The 14,081-nt window shown below is 42.7% G+C and overlaps 1 protein-coding gene across 1 annotated transcript in view; it reads right to left on the reverse strand.

Annotated features, from left to right (window-relative positions):
- Nucleotides 1–3,439: 3,439 nt before the first annotated feature.
- Nucleotides 3,440–14,081, reverse strand: part of MPP3 (MAGUK p55 scaffold protein 3) — a 91,494-nt gene continuing 80,852 nt past the window's right edge. The window contains exons 16-18 of the mRNA XM_084808290.1: nucleotides 10,363–10,471; nucleotides 5,189–5,311; nucleotides 3,440–4,068 (exon numbers count right to left, since the gene is read on the reverse strand). Coding sequence (XP_084664416.1) covers nucleotides 3,889–4,068; nucleotides 5,189–5,311; nucleotides 10,363–10,471 — 412 coding nt within the window. The 3' untranslated portion in view covers nucleotides 3,440–3,888. The remainder of the gene's footprint in view (nucleotides 4,069–5,188; nucleotides 5,312–10,362; nucleotides 10,472–14,081) is intronic.

Raw genomic sequence — 14,081 nt, forward strand, 5'->3', positions numbered from 1 at the left:
CACAGCCAGTCAGTCAAATTTATTTGCTAAAAAACACTGGTCATCACAATCATACAACATAATCAAATTGAAAGATACATTTTAAGACAGAGGAGTCCCACCATATCGAACCCCATTTTGTATAATGAATTTGAATCTAATCTGTTGGGTTGCAAAGACAGAGACCTCAGACGTAATAATTTATCCCTGTCACCCAAGAAAGAACAAATCTTCTCCCTACTGTTTAAAAAAGGAATTCTCACAAGAATCCCCTTCAGAAACCTATTCCTAGGGGAATTATACTGATCAGAATACAATACATAATGGACATTGTCTGTCACCTCTTTCTGGCCACAAATACATGCACAGCAGCTTAGCTGGCACAGCCAGTACTGAGGGATGATGGGAGTTGCAATCCAACAACATCTGGAGAGCCACACGTTGCCCACCCTTGATCTAAGCAGTGGGAGAGTTCACTCCAATCAAGCAGGGTAAAGAAGTCTTCCCCCATCATGTGCCTGTAATTAATGCAGGGAAAACAAGATACATTGTTTGTATGTAGCTACAACGTAGCTACAAGCTACATTATCAAGCGACTAACTAATTTGGCCCTAAGACACACCCTCAATTTATGCAGGGTTCTGGCCAGGCCTGTCAGGCTTCACCATCTGCCCCCATCAAGAGAGAGCATATCCTACAACACAGCCCAATCTCCCCTGCTGAAGATTGGCAAAGGTGGGCTTTCAGGAAGGCTTGTCTGCTATTATCGACCTTCTCACTGAGGAGCCCCTGATAAACTTCAAGTGGAGCCCAGAGTTCCCCCAAACACAATTTTAAAACCACTGGACTAAATAACAAGAACACGAAGAGCTCCAGTTTTAAAATGGCAGGGTTGCGATCTAGGCTTTGGCTGAGACACCTAACAGCCCCAGGAAGACTTGGTGTAAAGTCTTCCTCAGTGGGAATTATTTTTAAAGAGAAATACACACAGAAAAATATTAACATTGGAACATAAAATTAGTGTGGATTTTCTAGGAGGAAAACAACCACAAACAGGGTACGTGCAGGGCTGCGTGTCCTCACATGACCCACACTCCCAGCAACCACCACCCCCAACCATCCCCAAAGCAACTTTGACCAGGTTCACACAACCCAACAACACAGAGTACGGGCCGAGTATGGGTTGTCACTGAATTGTGGCTTGTTGTTGAATTGTGGCTTGTTGTTATTGTGTGAAGCCAACCATCCTAACAACCCAAGACTTGTTAAACATGAACAACCCAGCATTCACTACCTAACAATAAACCATGGGTTCTCTTCTGTGCCAACCCCTCCCCAACCCCACATTCTGCAATGACAATTAGGCAAATCCAGATAATTCGCTTGTATATGTTTATGTTACATACATTAGTTTGCTTCTAGGATCCTTTTTTTTTTTTAAAAAAAAGTGGAATTACAATGATGCTGGTTACTAGTTCCCAGGTTCCTTATTTGCGTGAAACTCTCCTGAATCTCTGTGTCTGTACGATTTAGGGTGGCCCAAAACTCAGTTTGTGGTGCACAGGACCAGGTCCTGCTTTTTTTTCTACTTGTTTTGGCTATTATTGGCACGGTGTGCCATGCATGACAGTATCCTGCACATACAGAAAGCTTTGGGCTGGACTGAATTCAACACCATATTGTATAGGACATTCTGCTGGACATGTGGGTGTATGATTTGGGGTGGCTTAAAGCTTAATTTGGGGTGCAAAGGACCTTATTTGTCATCGTCACCTGAGGTCAACACACATTAATGTGTTTTGCATAAAAATGACTGGTTTGATTTGAGAGAATTGTTGTTTATCTTCAAGGGGAAAATCCTCCGGTCATGGAGATACAGGATATGAAAGAGCCCTAAGCTTATTTTGGGGTGCAAGAACATTGACATTTTAGGTCCTTATTCAGTTTACTGATTGAGCTTTCTTTCAAAGTTTTGCACAATTTAAAAGCTGGAAACTAGTAACCAAGTTCAGCGTCATGGAATTACATGGCAAACACTGGAGATATAGAAAGACTGGGAAGAGTATGGAGATTGGTAATAGGTTGATTGTAGAGCTCAGGGGCTGTGGGATTTCAGATGCACCCTCTCCTCAATCTCTAGAATAGCCATGTGCACTTTTAACTTGATCTACCCAGGCCAGGGGTAGGCAGCTAGTGGCCCACCAGATGTTTTGGCCTACAGCTCCCATCAGCCCTAGCCAGCATCGCCAGTGGTGAGGGATGATGAGGGTTGTAGGCCAAACCATCTGGAGGGCCACTAGCTGCCCACCCTTGACCCATTCCAACCCAAAAGTCCCAAATATTTTCTATAACCCTAAGAACTAGAAACTTGTTTGTATTTTCGTTTTTTAAATTAAAGGCTATGAATTTCCAGATCCTGAACTCTGTACCTAATTCTACGTTGCATAGTAAATTCATGGATGTGCCAGATGGCCAAAGGCCTGGATGCTGGATTTGTGCTCCCTACTGCCAAGAGATCTTTTCTGCAAAACCCACAGCTAATGCAGTCACACTTGAGCTGGGTTTTCTTGTCAATTCCCTCTCAGTATCCCTCATGTCAAGTCCCCCTAACCACTTCTAAAAATTCAGACCAATTACCTAAACAGAAATCGACCTGGAGTGGGTAATTGTCCTTCACAAACATCTCAAATGTTTTGGCCTTGTTCAAATCTTGTGCAAACAAAATAGAAAGAGCAGAGAATTGTAACAGATGCCTCCTGACCAGTGGAGGCTGGTGGCTCTGATTTTGGTGGGGCTGTGAATCTATTCTGGGTTTCAGTCAGAACCAGCCAGAACTCTAAAGGAGCTAAGGTGCTAAACTCATTTTGGGGATAGGGTTCAGCACTCTGGATGTTCCTTTGGAGTTCTGGCTGGTTTTGACTGAAACCCAAAATGGATTCATAGGCCCACCAAAATCAGAGCTACTAGCCTTCACTGCTCCTGGCCATTTGCTTATTTGACATTTGTGGCTTGGGGGGGTAGAATGAGGGAAAGTTTCCAATGCCTTGAGCACATGATTCAGCACATTATTTAGGGCAGCTTTCCCCAACCAGGCACCATCCAGATGTGTTGGACTACAACATCCCACCACCCATACTGGTTGGGGATAATGGGAGTTGAAGTGCAACACTTCTGGAGGGCACCAGGTTGGGGAAGGCAGATTTAGGGCAACTTGCAGATACAATAGGGCGGAAATTCCCGAAAGATCTTTGAAGACTCAAAATGTAGTTTGCTATATTTGTGGCTACACTGTGATTAACGTTCAGACGGAAAGTTAAAAGTCTTGCTGATTTGCCCCGAAAAGCTTCCCTTTTGCAAAAGTATGAACTATCACCATCTATATAAGGCTTCCCCTGATTCTGTCTGACCAACTAGTTAAAAAAAAAGAGTTTATTTTTCAACTTGGAAGTATAACTATGTACGTAACTAAATTTATCTTTCATTTATTGTTGATCGCTGGAATCTTGGAATTAGCGCATTTTGGTTATGCCATAAAGTTTGTGACATTTCCCCAAGTGCCTAGTCTTTGTCTGGATCATCACATTTTGAGCCTAAATTGCAAATTTCAAAAAAAGCTAAAGGCTTCCATCCAGATACCTGAATTCTGACATAAAACTATCGTCCAACGGCACATATGCCTCTGGATTGTATCCTGCATTGATTTTTCATTCCGCTGCAATGCTTTTCACTCCTGAGGAGGGAAATGGTTACATCAGAACATGTTCCCAGATGGAAAAACATTCTCTTTTCTGCTTTCCAAGCAACCTGGCTATTTCAGTGGAAATTTGTTCCCTTTTAACCGTCCATTCTATTTACAGCATATTATCAAACAGGTATACCCTCTCTCTCTCTTTGGCACAGCATAGCTGACTACAACCTGACCCAAGAGACTGGCACCCAAAAGGAGTCTGTATTCAGTTTCTCCAGTATGGTTCTCAACTGGTTGCAGGCACTATGGAGATCTCCCTTCACCAGCACAGTGTCAATCAGGTGGCCATATTCTTCTTCAATGAAGGCAGCGGAGTTAACCATTTCTTGCTGCTCCTCATCCTGCAAGAAAAAAGAGAGAGTGAAGGCAACACTCTGGGCCTGACTGTGCTCTTCTTAACAAAAAGGAGTTCCATTGGGGTGCAGTACCACTTGGCACTGGCCAAGAAAGAAAACCCCCCGGTTGGGGATTTCATTACTTATATGGTAAACCTGCAGATGACTCCAAATAAGGGAGCTGTGGTCATATCAACTACTCAAGTCACCTTTCCTGCCAATATATTTGTTTGCCAGTCACCTTAGAGTTCACCCTTCTTTACCAGTCACCTAAGAGTGCACAGCATGGGCTGGATCCCAGACCCAGTCATGCTTAGAAGAGACCCACTGAAATCAATGAGACATGTAAGACATGACCAACTCAAGTCCCATTGGTTTCAGTGGGTCTACTCAATGCATGCTTACACCTGGATCCAACCTCATGTGTTGGGGGTGATGGGAGCTGTAGTCCAAAACCATCTGGAGTGCACCGGGTTGCCTCCCTCTACATAGTGCAACAGGATTTTTTTTGTAGTTTGAAGGTTAAACTACAGAGTCACCTATTGCATTATGGCAGATGGAGGCAACCTGGTTTTGGACTACAACTCCCATCAGCCCCAGCCAGCATAGCCAATGGTCTGGGATTATGGGAGTTGTCATCCAAAACATCTAGGGAGCACCATGCCTCCTGTCCCTACCTATGGTTTAAATAACCTTGCGGAAAACAGCAATGTCGGATACTACAAGAACAAGGGTCTAAACAGACGATCCAAGGCAAAGGCAGCAGAAGCAATATCAGCCTGTCACAGCCCCATCCGCTGGGCCAATTGCCATTAATTTCATTAACAGAGCTTGAATCCGGGCAATCTTAGTCATGACTAACTTAAGCCCGATTCATTTCAATTGGACGAAAGCATGATTACCTTAGCCTGGATCCATCCCAATGGACTCTTGCATAGAGATGGCATAGAGCTTGTGACTGTGTCAGGGGTTTTATTGTATTTTATTATATATTTCTGAATTTAGTCTTGATTTTAACATGGCTTATATGTGTCATATAGTTTGTTAACAGTCCTGGGCTCTTTGTGCGAGTCCCGTTAGGGTGAGTCTCCCTTGTGTGAACCAGTGTTTAATGTGAAATACTTACAAGCGGGAGAAAGATGTCTTCTGTCAATAGAGATGCCGGAGCATTCTTTTTCTTTTCTAAGACGAGAGGCTTCACAAACACAACGAATGGCTTGAACTCCGCCGTCCTCAAGTGCTTCACGGCCTGCATATAGAAATTATAAAACGAGAAGCCTATTCACCAAGCTGTAACATGACACAGAGAGACATCTCATCAAAAAGTAGAGCCGGTATTGTTTCTCCCCATTTTGGCATTCACGTGATTTGGGGGTGGGGAGCGGAACTTTGAGTGAATGCCGAAATAGGGAGAACGGGGCAGCACAAATCACTTTGCATGTTTTGGGGAGGGAACTTAAAATGGTGGTTTACTACCCTTTTCATTTTCTTAAAAAAAAAACTTATAGTCCAGCTCTGCCAATGGATTTAGCAGCAGCACAGCTATGGGTTCCTCCACCACCTTCCTTCCCAGAAGCACTCTGGAAGGGAAGGATGGCAGGAGCGGCCAGAACTGCACTGCTACTATTGCACCACTACGCCAAAGCCTCTGGTAGAGCTGGTGGCTTTTAGATAGGGATTTGCAAACTCACCCCCGTCCAGGTTCTCTGTACGCCTGCCCAGCCCCTGCTTGCCGGTCCCTGGACTTCACTTGAACTCCTTCCACACTCAGTGAGCAGCCCGCACTCACCCCAGCGGCCTCGTCGAGCTCTGTGGTCACCAATTTTTTTGAAAAATAAAATGGCGATCACAAAAATGTGCATGTCTTTGAATGCGCAAAAATGTGCATTTTGTGAATGTTTATATTCTCATGTGTGAAATGCGCATTTTTGTGAAGGTGCATATTTGTGTCTGTGCAAAAATGCTCATTTTTTGAAAAAATGTGCTTTTTCGCACATCCGCAAATATCCGCATTTGCAAAAATGTGAGTGCAGGCCATTTGCCGAGTGCAGGCAAGGGGCGAGCAGGCGGGGCTCGGAGATGCGGGCAGGGATGGTTCCACTGGATTCCTGGACTGAATTGGGCGCCCGCACCATCCCTACTTTTAGAAGTTTTTTTTAAACAGGAAGAGAAAAGGATCAGAAGCCCCTCCACCATTGTAAGCCCCCTCCCTCATGAAACCATTTCAGAGATCAAATTCTTATGTTCTTTTGTGCCCATCCTGCTGGATCCATCTAGTCCAGCATTTTGTTCACACAGCAGCCAACCAGCTGCTCACAGGAAACCCACAAGCAGGACATGAGTGCAACAGCACCCTCCTGCCCATGTTCCCCAGCAACTGGTGTACATAGGCGTACTGCTTCTGATACTGGAGGTAGCACATAGTCATCAGGACTAGTAGCCACCAATAGCCTTATCCTCCATGAATTTGTCGAATCCCCTTTTAAAGCCATCCAAATTGGTGGCCATCACTATGTCTTGTGGTAGTGATGCCACAGTTTAACTATGTGCTGTGTGAAGAAGTACAGCCTCCCCCATCTTGCCACCTGCAAGTGGGGTGGCAAATTGGAGGCGGCCGTTGCAATCCACCCCTAAAAACTGAGCTGTCACCTGATCAAAGAAAGCTTAGCTGATTCATCATAGGAGTTTTAGTTGATTATTTATCAATTCACTGATCAAATTTTCATATTAGCAAAAACCACAGTACTGAAGCAAAATTTTAAAAAGCAAATCGCCTTGGCTTTTGGACAATGTCAGAGCAAAGCTCCATTGTAGAACAAACCCTCCCTTCTGTATGAAAGAGAAAGGGGGGGGGGATGCCACCTCTTAGATGATGCTTGCAGCTTTTTAAATATGTCCTTGTCTTAAAAATAACAATCTTATTAATTGCCAGTGATTAAAATTGGGGACTTTTTTATATATCAGAAGTGGTTTTTTAATTGATTAATCTAACCAACGGATTGATTAAACATTGCGGCTTGGATCCAGTCTGGTGCGAGAAGAAAAGCACCTTCTCTGGCACAAGGCAGGCCTGCCAAATTCCTCCGATTTCCCCATCCTGCTGCCATCTTGGTGTGCCTCACCCCATGCCATTCCAGAAGGCCCCGTGATGCTTTGGCTTGGGGGAGGGTCTGCAGGGGGCTGCAGTAGCAGGGGGTGTGGAGGAGCCAGGAAAGCCTTGCAGCGCGAGAGGGTAGGGGTGGGCAACTGGCAATGTTCGACCTCGTCAAGGTACTCCGAACATCAGCATGCTGCTTGTCTCTCCTTGATTTGCACTTGCTGATCGTTTTGCATAAATGGAAACACAGTGGAAATGAACAGCTATCAAACGTGAAGTTGTGCAAACAATTCCCCAATTGGCGCATATTTCCAGAATTGCGCAAATTTCCTCCATAGACCTAAGCGTGAATGATTTAAAATGTGTGCATTTTGAGATGTTATACATTTTGAGAACATTGCAAATTTTGAGAAAGTTGCAAATTTTGAAGAACACATTTTGCAAACATTAAGGCAATTTTCGGAATCTGCAAACATTTTAGAAGAAAATGCACTCCTGCTTGTGTCTGGGATTGCAAACAGGGCATTTCCGAGTGATTTGTGAACTGAAACGAAATTCTCATATATCCCTACAAGTAGCATTCCACTTGATTTTCTCAGGATCCAACCTGCATTCCTAATCAAATCCAAAAATTGTTAAAAGTGAAATAAGATCAACAGGGAAAGGGAGACAGAATTCAACCATGCCAGCTGAGCCTAGAAGAGAGTAACTCTTTATTATGGGCTTCTGAACATGTGTAGAGTGCAACTCAATATGCCACAGTTGTTATATTCATTATGTATATGATTCCAAGGCATATCAAGGAGTGGCATAACTTGTTTGAAAATGTATGTCTCTGCTGTCGCTGTAGTGTTGCTTTGTTTTGCACTGATAATTTCTTCCTAAATGGCCATGCATTGCCTTGAGTATTTTTAATAGAAAAAGAAATTAATATATTTTAAGATAAGTAAGAACTATGAACAATCAGAAGGTAAAAACTGATTAATAACATTGTGGAACAGCCCATCTGAAGTACAAGTAGGGATGGACAAGAAGATATCCAAGGAAGAGGAAAATAAAGACAACTTTATCTTCAACCCTATGTGTGTATATGTGGGAGAAGCAAACTGATGGGGAATTTAATTTGGACTGTGAATAGAGAGTTCCTTATGTTAGAAGAAAGGTGCAGTACTGGGTAGGCAATGTTGTATACTTTTTAGGAACAGCACAGCAGGCATCTTTTCTCCTTTTTTTGCACAACTCCTGATTTATTGCTAAACCGTGTTCAATGTGTTCTCTGCAGAAACAGCGCCCAAAGCGATGTACACAGCCATAAAACCCATCCATAAAACCATCGTAAAACAAACAAAACAGCAATCCTTTTAAAATGAAATCTGACCATCAATAAAATGCTAAAGCAAAAATTCAACAGCAAAATCCATTAGAAAATCACCATCCCAGTAGCAGCAGGGGCAAAGTTCAATAATGCAGCAGCCCACAAAATGGACTTCCTTAATACAAGATCTAGACAGAAAAGCAGAGATGTGGTCAGGCAGGGTTACCTAGAGCAGCCTTCCCCAATGTGGCACCCTTCAGATGTGTTGGACTACAACTCCTATAATCCCTAGCCAGCTCAGCTGATGGTGGGAGTTGTAGTCCAACGTGTCTGGAGGGTGCCAGGTTAGTGAAGGCTGCCCTTACAAAGCATGCAACCATTAGTCATGACTAACTTAAGTCCCACTAATTTCAATGGGTCCACTCTAAACATGACTAAGCCTGGATCCAAGCCACTGATTTCAAAGTGTAGGTACCGCTACAAAAAAGGCCCTGCCCAATGCCCTTAGTAGATCATCACCAAACAATCCAGAGCAGGGCCACTCCCTCTGAATAAAGTGACTGGGGAAGCACGTATTCTGAGAGATATGCAGGAGCCAGCCCATTTAGGGCAAGCGCAGGGCTGGGGAACCTTTTTCAGTACAAGAGCCGAATTCCAATCTGGGATATGTCCTGGGTGGGGGGAGGGACATTCCACATGTGGGTGTGGCCAAAGGCTAGGAAGGTGGGGCCAAATGGTGATTCTTACTGATTTTAAGCCTGTGCAGGACAAGCCTCACAAGTAAGCAGGGCTGAATCACTCAGCAGTTTCTTCCCCCAGTACCACCTCTCTCCTGTGCATGGAAAAGTTCTTATCTCTGATCAGTAGCTGATCAGATATAAGTGCAGCTCCCTGTTGAGCTCTGCTGGGAAAAGCTTCCCGCAGCCACATAAATAAAACCAGCAAAAACACTGGGCAAAATGGTTGTGGGGGAGGGAAGGACAGAAGGGCGCAGCTTTTTTTAAAGGAGGCATGCATATGCCCCGGCCATGGGCTGCTAAGGTTTGGAGGTGCCGAGACAGGGTTAAGCCAGATCCAGGTTTGCTTACAAGGAGACTTTACTGAGCACTTACAGTGCACAGGCGTACCCAATGGTTGGATCAAGCAGCTTCTCTGAACACAGAGCCAAGGGGTACAATGGGTCTTATACCATACATGTTAGCAGGGAGGCAGCATGACAGCAGCAAGCATTAATTAGCATTCATCTGCAACTTTCTCAACATTGGCTAACAGCCCCACATCAGAGGGGAGACAATCAGAACTTTCCCAGCACAGACACCTGTAAACACAGCATAAACAGAGCCTCACTTCTCAGGCACATCCTAGGCTCTGATAAGATAAACGGTAGCTCATTAGCATGGAATGTGCTGAGGTGGCGATATCAACCTTTGACTCATCTCACAAGCTCAAAGGCCCACTAGCAAGGAAATTGCACTTAATAATGAACCGAAGCAAAGCATTATGGATCTCTAGGCCCCTCTAAAACTACAGGCGAGTTGGTTACAGGCGTGGGGCCATTACAGCATGTCCACTGGCAAAGGTTTTAAGGGTCAAACTACCACCACACAGACACACAAATTACCAATGAAGAGGCCCAATCTAGCTTGAGGCCCTAGCATGGGGAGACAGGGGGACTCTATCCTTTTGCCCCCATTGCAGGCCTGATTTGGATTGGGGGCGGCGGAGAGAACATGACTTGCTTGTAATTTGCACTGCAAAAAAAAGAGACCCCATTCATTTAAAAGGGACCTTTTTTTACAATGGAAATTGTAGGTGCTGGCCCCCTGAACAGCAAATCTAGAAGAGAGATTTTTTTCTTCTTCAAAGAAATAAAAACTTGACAATTTACCTCAGGCACGACATCCACAAGGCAAATTTTATTTTTGGACATGACAGACTGTATTGCCTCCAGGCTTGTCCCGTAGAGATTCTCCTTGTACTCCCCATGTTCTACAAACCTGAAAACATTAAGGGAATTAACTGAAGAAGAAAAAAACAGCCACCTCATAACAGATAGCAGAAATGCACCAAATGCTTATTACAGTATACTACTGTTTCCATTTTTTTTTTTAAAGGTTGGCTACAAACAACATGATTAAAAGGGAGTACATTTTGGAAACCAGAGGAGAATAAAATGTTAGAAATTTGAACCCCTTCCAGAAAGAGACCCTGTTTGCACATCACAGTTGTTAATTAACCTACAATTTGCCAGGTCATGTGATGCACACGAGCTGCTACCGCTTTCCATAAGCAACCTCTGATCGGCCTGATCAGAAGTTGCTGTTTCACATGCAAACCCAGATGCTAAGGGTTATTCATAGGTTAAAGAACCCAAAGTTAACCTAAGAACTAACTGTAGGTTAACTTTGGGTTCTTTAACCCATGAATAACCCATCACGCCCAGGTTTGTATGTCATGCAACAACCTCCAATCAGGCCAATGGGAGATTGATTAAGGAAAGTAGCAGCGGCTCACACACAGCACACAACCCAGCAAATCATACGTTAATTAACCCACAATTTGCTGGCATGACATGCGAATGGGTCAAAGACATCAACCCAGCCTCAGAAAAGGACAGACACTTATTTTTGAGGTGGTAAAGTCACCATGGTGGCAAAGTTTCATGAAAACTTGAAATAAAGAAATCCTACCATGTCAGCAAGAACCCTTTAATATTCTCTCTCTCATGGTAAAGATTTGTCTTTCATGTGACCACTGTTTTACAGAAATGGGAGTATGTTAGGACCAGTTGTGAGGAAAAACATACAACCACGGTTCTGTATATGTGGGCGACGTAATAGAAAAAGCAGACGTTTACGCATTGCAACATATTGGATACAAGATAGTAAAAAGAGATAATTTGGTGAAAGCTATCTATAACAAGACATGCTGCTGAAATTGACAAAAGAAAAAGAATTAAGGGTCAAATATTACAATTGGAATAAATCTCATTGTTCAGCAAATCTGACGGCCATACAAAATCTGCCGTGCCTTCAGCAAATTCTTTCCATGTTCATCTTGAACTGGGCATATTTCACTGTTTCATGTTTATATCACATGCAATATTAAGTATTCTCAAAATAACTACATTCTTGGGTTGTTGATGTTAATTTCTATTAACAATGACAAATAAACAACAAATCAAATTTAAATCTAAGTGTTGACAGAGGGTAATACATTTAATGTTTCCCCCGTTTACTTTACAGACAAGAATAGATGCGGAATCCATTGGCTGCTTGGAGGTTTTCATTATGGTTCATAATAAAAATATATATTTAGGGCGCAATCCTATCGAGATAGACATCAGCCTTCAAACTCTGAGGCTGACGCCTATCCAATGCAGATCAGGTAAAGCACGGAGGGGATCCTCTCCTCTGCGCTCTATTGGCCCTGCATTCTTGGTTAGATGCACGTTTTTGTGTGTCAAGCTGCGGCTCTGGAGAGGGAAAGGGACCTGGAGACCTGATAGGAAGCTGTCTAAAGCAGCTTCCACGGTCTCCTCCCCTCCCTGCCCCCAGGACCACCTCCTTCTCACCCTCTCCATGCTCCATTTATGAGCACGGAGACGGTGGTGGAGCAGAAAGAACCACAACAGCTACGAGGGGGAAGGGGAGGGGTGCGGTTTCTGGAAACCAAGGTGGGACGACCTCGGTTTCCAGAAACCAAAACATCCTATGGCCATCCAGACAATGTCTAGTGGCCACAGGATTGTTGTCCTCATCTCTTTTCTATAATCTGAGGAAAGGCTTTGACTAATATTGCTGTGTATGTGATACAATAAAATCATGCCCTATTTTATAAAAATCAGATCCTTTGACTTTGCCTTTAGCTAATTTCAGTTGGTAAATCATTCTTCTCCCATGAAACAGGCATGCCACGGCTCCATGTACCAAGCTTTTAGCTATTAGCCTGCAAACTGCCATCAGCATGAACAAAATTAGTTCCTTAGATGTCCCTTTTGAATTTTGTTCTTCCTATATAGTTAATAGAGTGTATGCTGATGTAAGGAATATAGATTGATGTGTGATATTTGCCATTTCTGAGAATATCATGTTCCGAAACTGTCACACGACAGAACATGACCACCGCATGTGAAAATATAAACCTTGCTGGTTACAATTTTTCCAGTATTTCGTATTGTTTATGTTTGCCATTCTTGCCTGACACACTAGAGTAATACACCATCAGTGTAAAAATTTTAATGAATTCTCCTTAAGGATTATTGATACAGTTTTCTATGATTAAGTCATCCATAATTTATCCCACAGATTTTGCTCCATTTTTATCCCAATATCATCTTCCCATGTTATTTTCAATCCTTCTGACATATTTGTGTCTATTTCAATAAGAGGTTAATAAATTTTAGAGACTAATCCTGTTGTATTGACCATATGTTCCAATAATATCCCTTCAAATTTTGTCATACTTCTATTACTACTTTGTCTTACTAGAAGATTCATAATAAGATAATATATTTGCATTCCCTGAACCTTTTCTTCTAATTTTGCTGCAGTGAGAGGGGTTTTGTTTTCATAAAAAGCACTCAGTCTATAAAACTTTTGTTTCCACTTGGCATATTGCTCTTTTTTATCAACATGAGCAAAATCTGGATGTAACAAGGGATATTTCCGGGATTAATTTATTTTTCCATTTCTTCCACATTTTTTATGTGGTCTATAAAAAGGGATTATTTACCCATTTAAAATCTCGTATTTCCCCCCTTCCAAATAAATTTGTTCAGTTAGTAGTGAATCTTTCGCTATCGCTTCCATACCTACCCACAGCTTCTATGATGCTCCCTCCAAATATTCTGCTACTGATCTTAATTGATTTGCTTTGTAACATTTATTGATGCTTGGCTCTCCCAAGCCCACTTGATCCAATCACTTTTGCCTCAAGTTTTTTGCAAGCCTTGGTCTTTTCGCTTGATGAATAAAATGTACAAATACTCTTTGCCACTGGGCCAGATCTTTCAAATCAATTATTATGGGACGTTTTGGGGGGAAATAACTTAATTTTGGCAGTGCTACCATTTGTATAACACTAATCCTACCCATAATTGTTAAATGAACCTGACACCATCTTTTAATATCCTTTTTTATTTGCCTGATTACTGGATGTAGATTTAACTTCTGGAGTTTATTCAGACTTTTTGAAATAATTGCTCCTACGTCAGCCTTCCCCAACCTGGTGCCTTCCAGATGTTTTGGACTTCAACAGGAAGTCAAAGGGAAGCCCAAGCGTGCATAGATAATGATCAGGAATTCTGGGAATTGTAGTCCAAAAGATGTCCAACAAGTGCAACATGTGCTAATAGTTAACTTACCAATTGCTGCCAGAATTATTCTGGCCAGAGAATAGAAGAAAGAACACGTACCTTCCATTGATGATTGGATCAACAAATATGGCTTATGGTGGAAATGAATACAATGAACATCTATAAATCATTGCATAAACAATAAAAGAAATGTTCATGCTGCATGGATTTCATGTATCACTTACAGGAATAATATTTGGGATGTATACTCTGCATCCAACACACAGAGATGCAAGAATTCTGCTGCTGTT

The sequence above is a fragment of the Heloderma suspectum genome, chromosome 6 (genome assembly GCF_057233095.1).
Source record: "Heloderma suspectum isolate Gila_16-S chromosome 6, 16-S_ref, whole genome shotgun sequence".
In the NCBI taxonomy this organism is placed as follows: Eukaryota; Metazoa; Chordata; class Lepidosauria; order Squamata; family Helodermatidae; genus Heloderma; species Heloderma suspectum.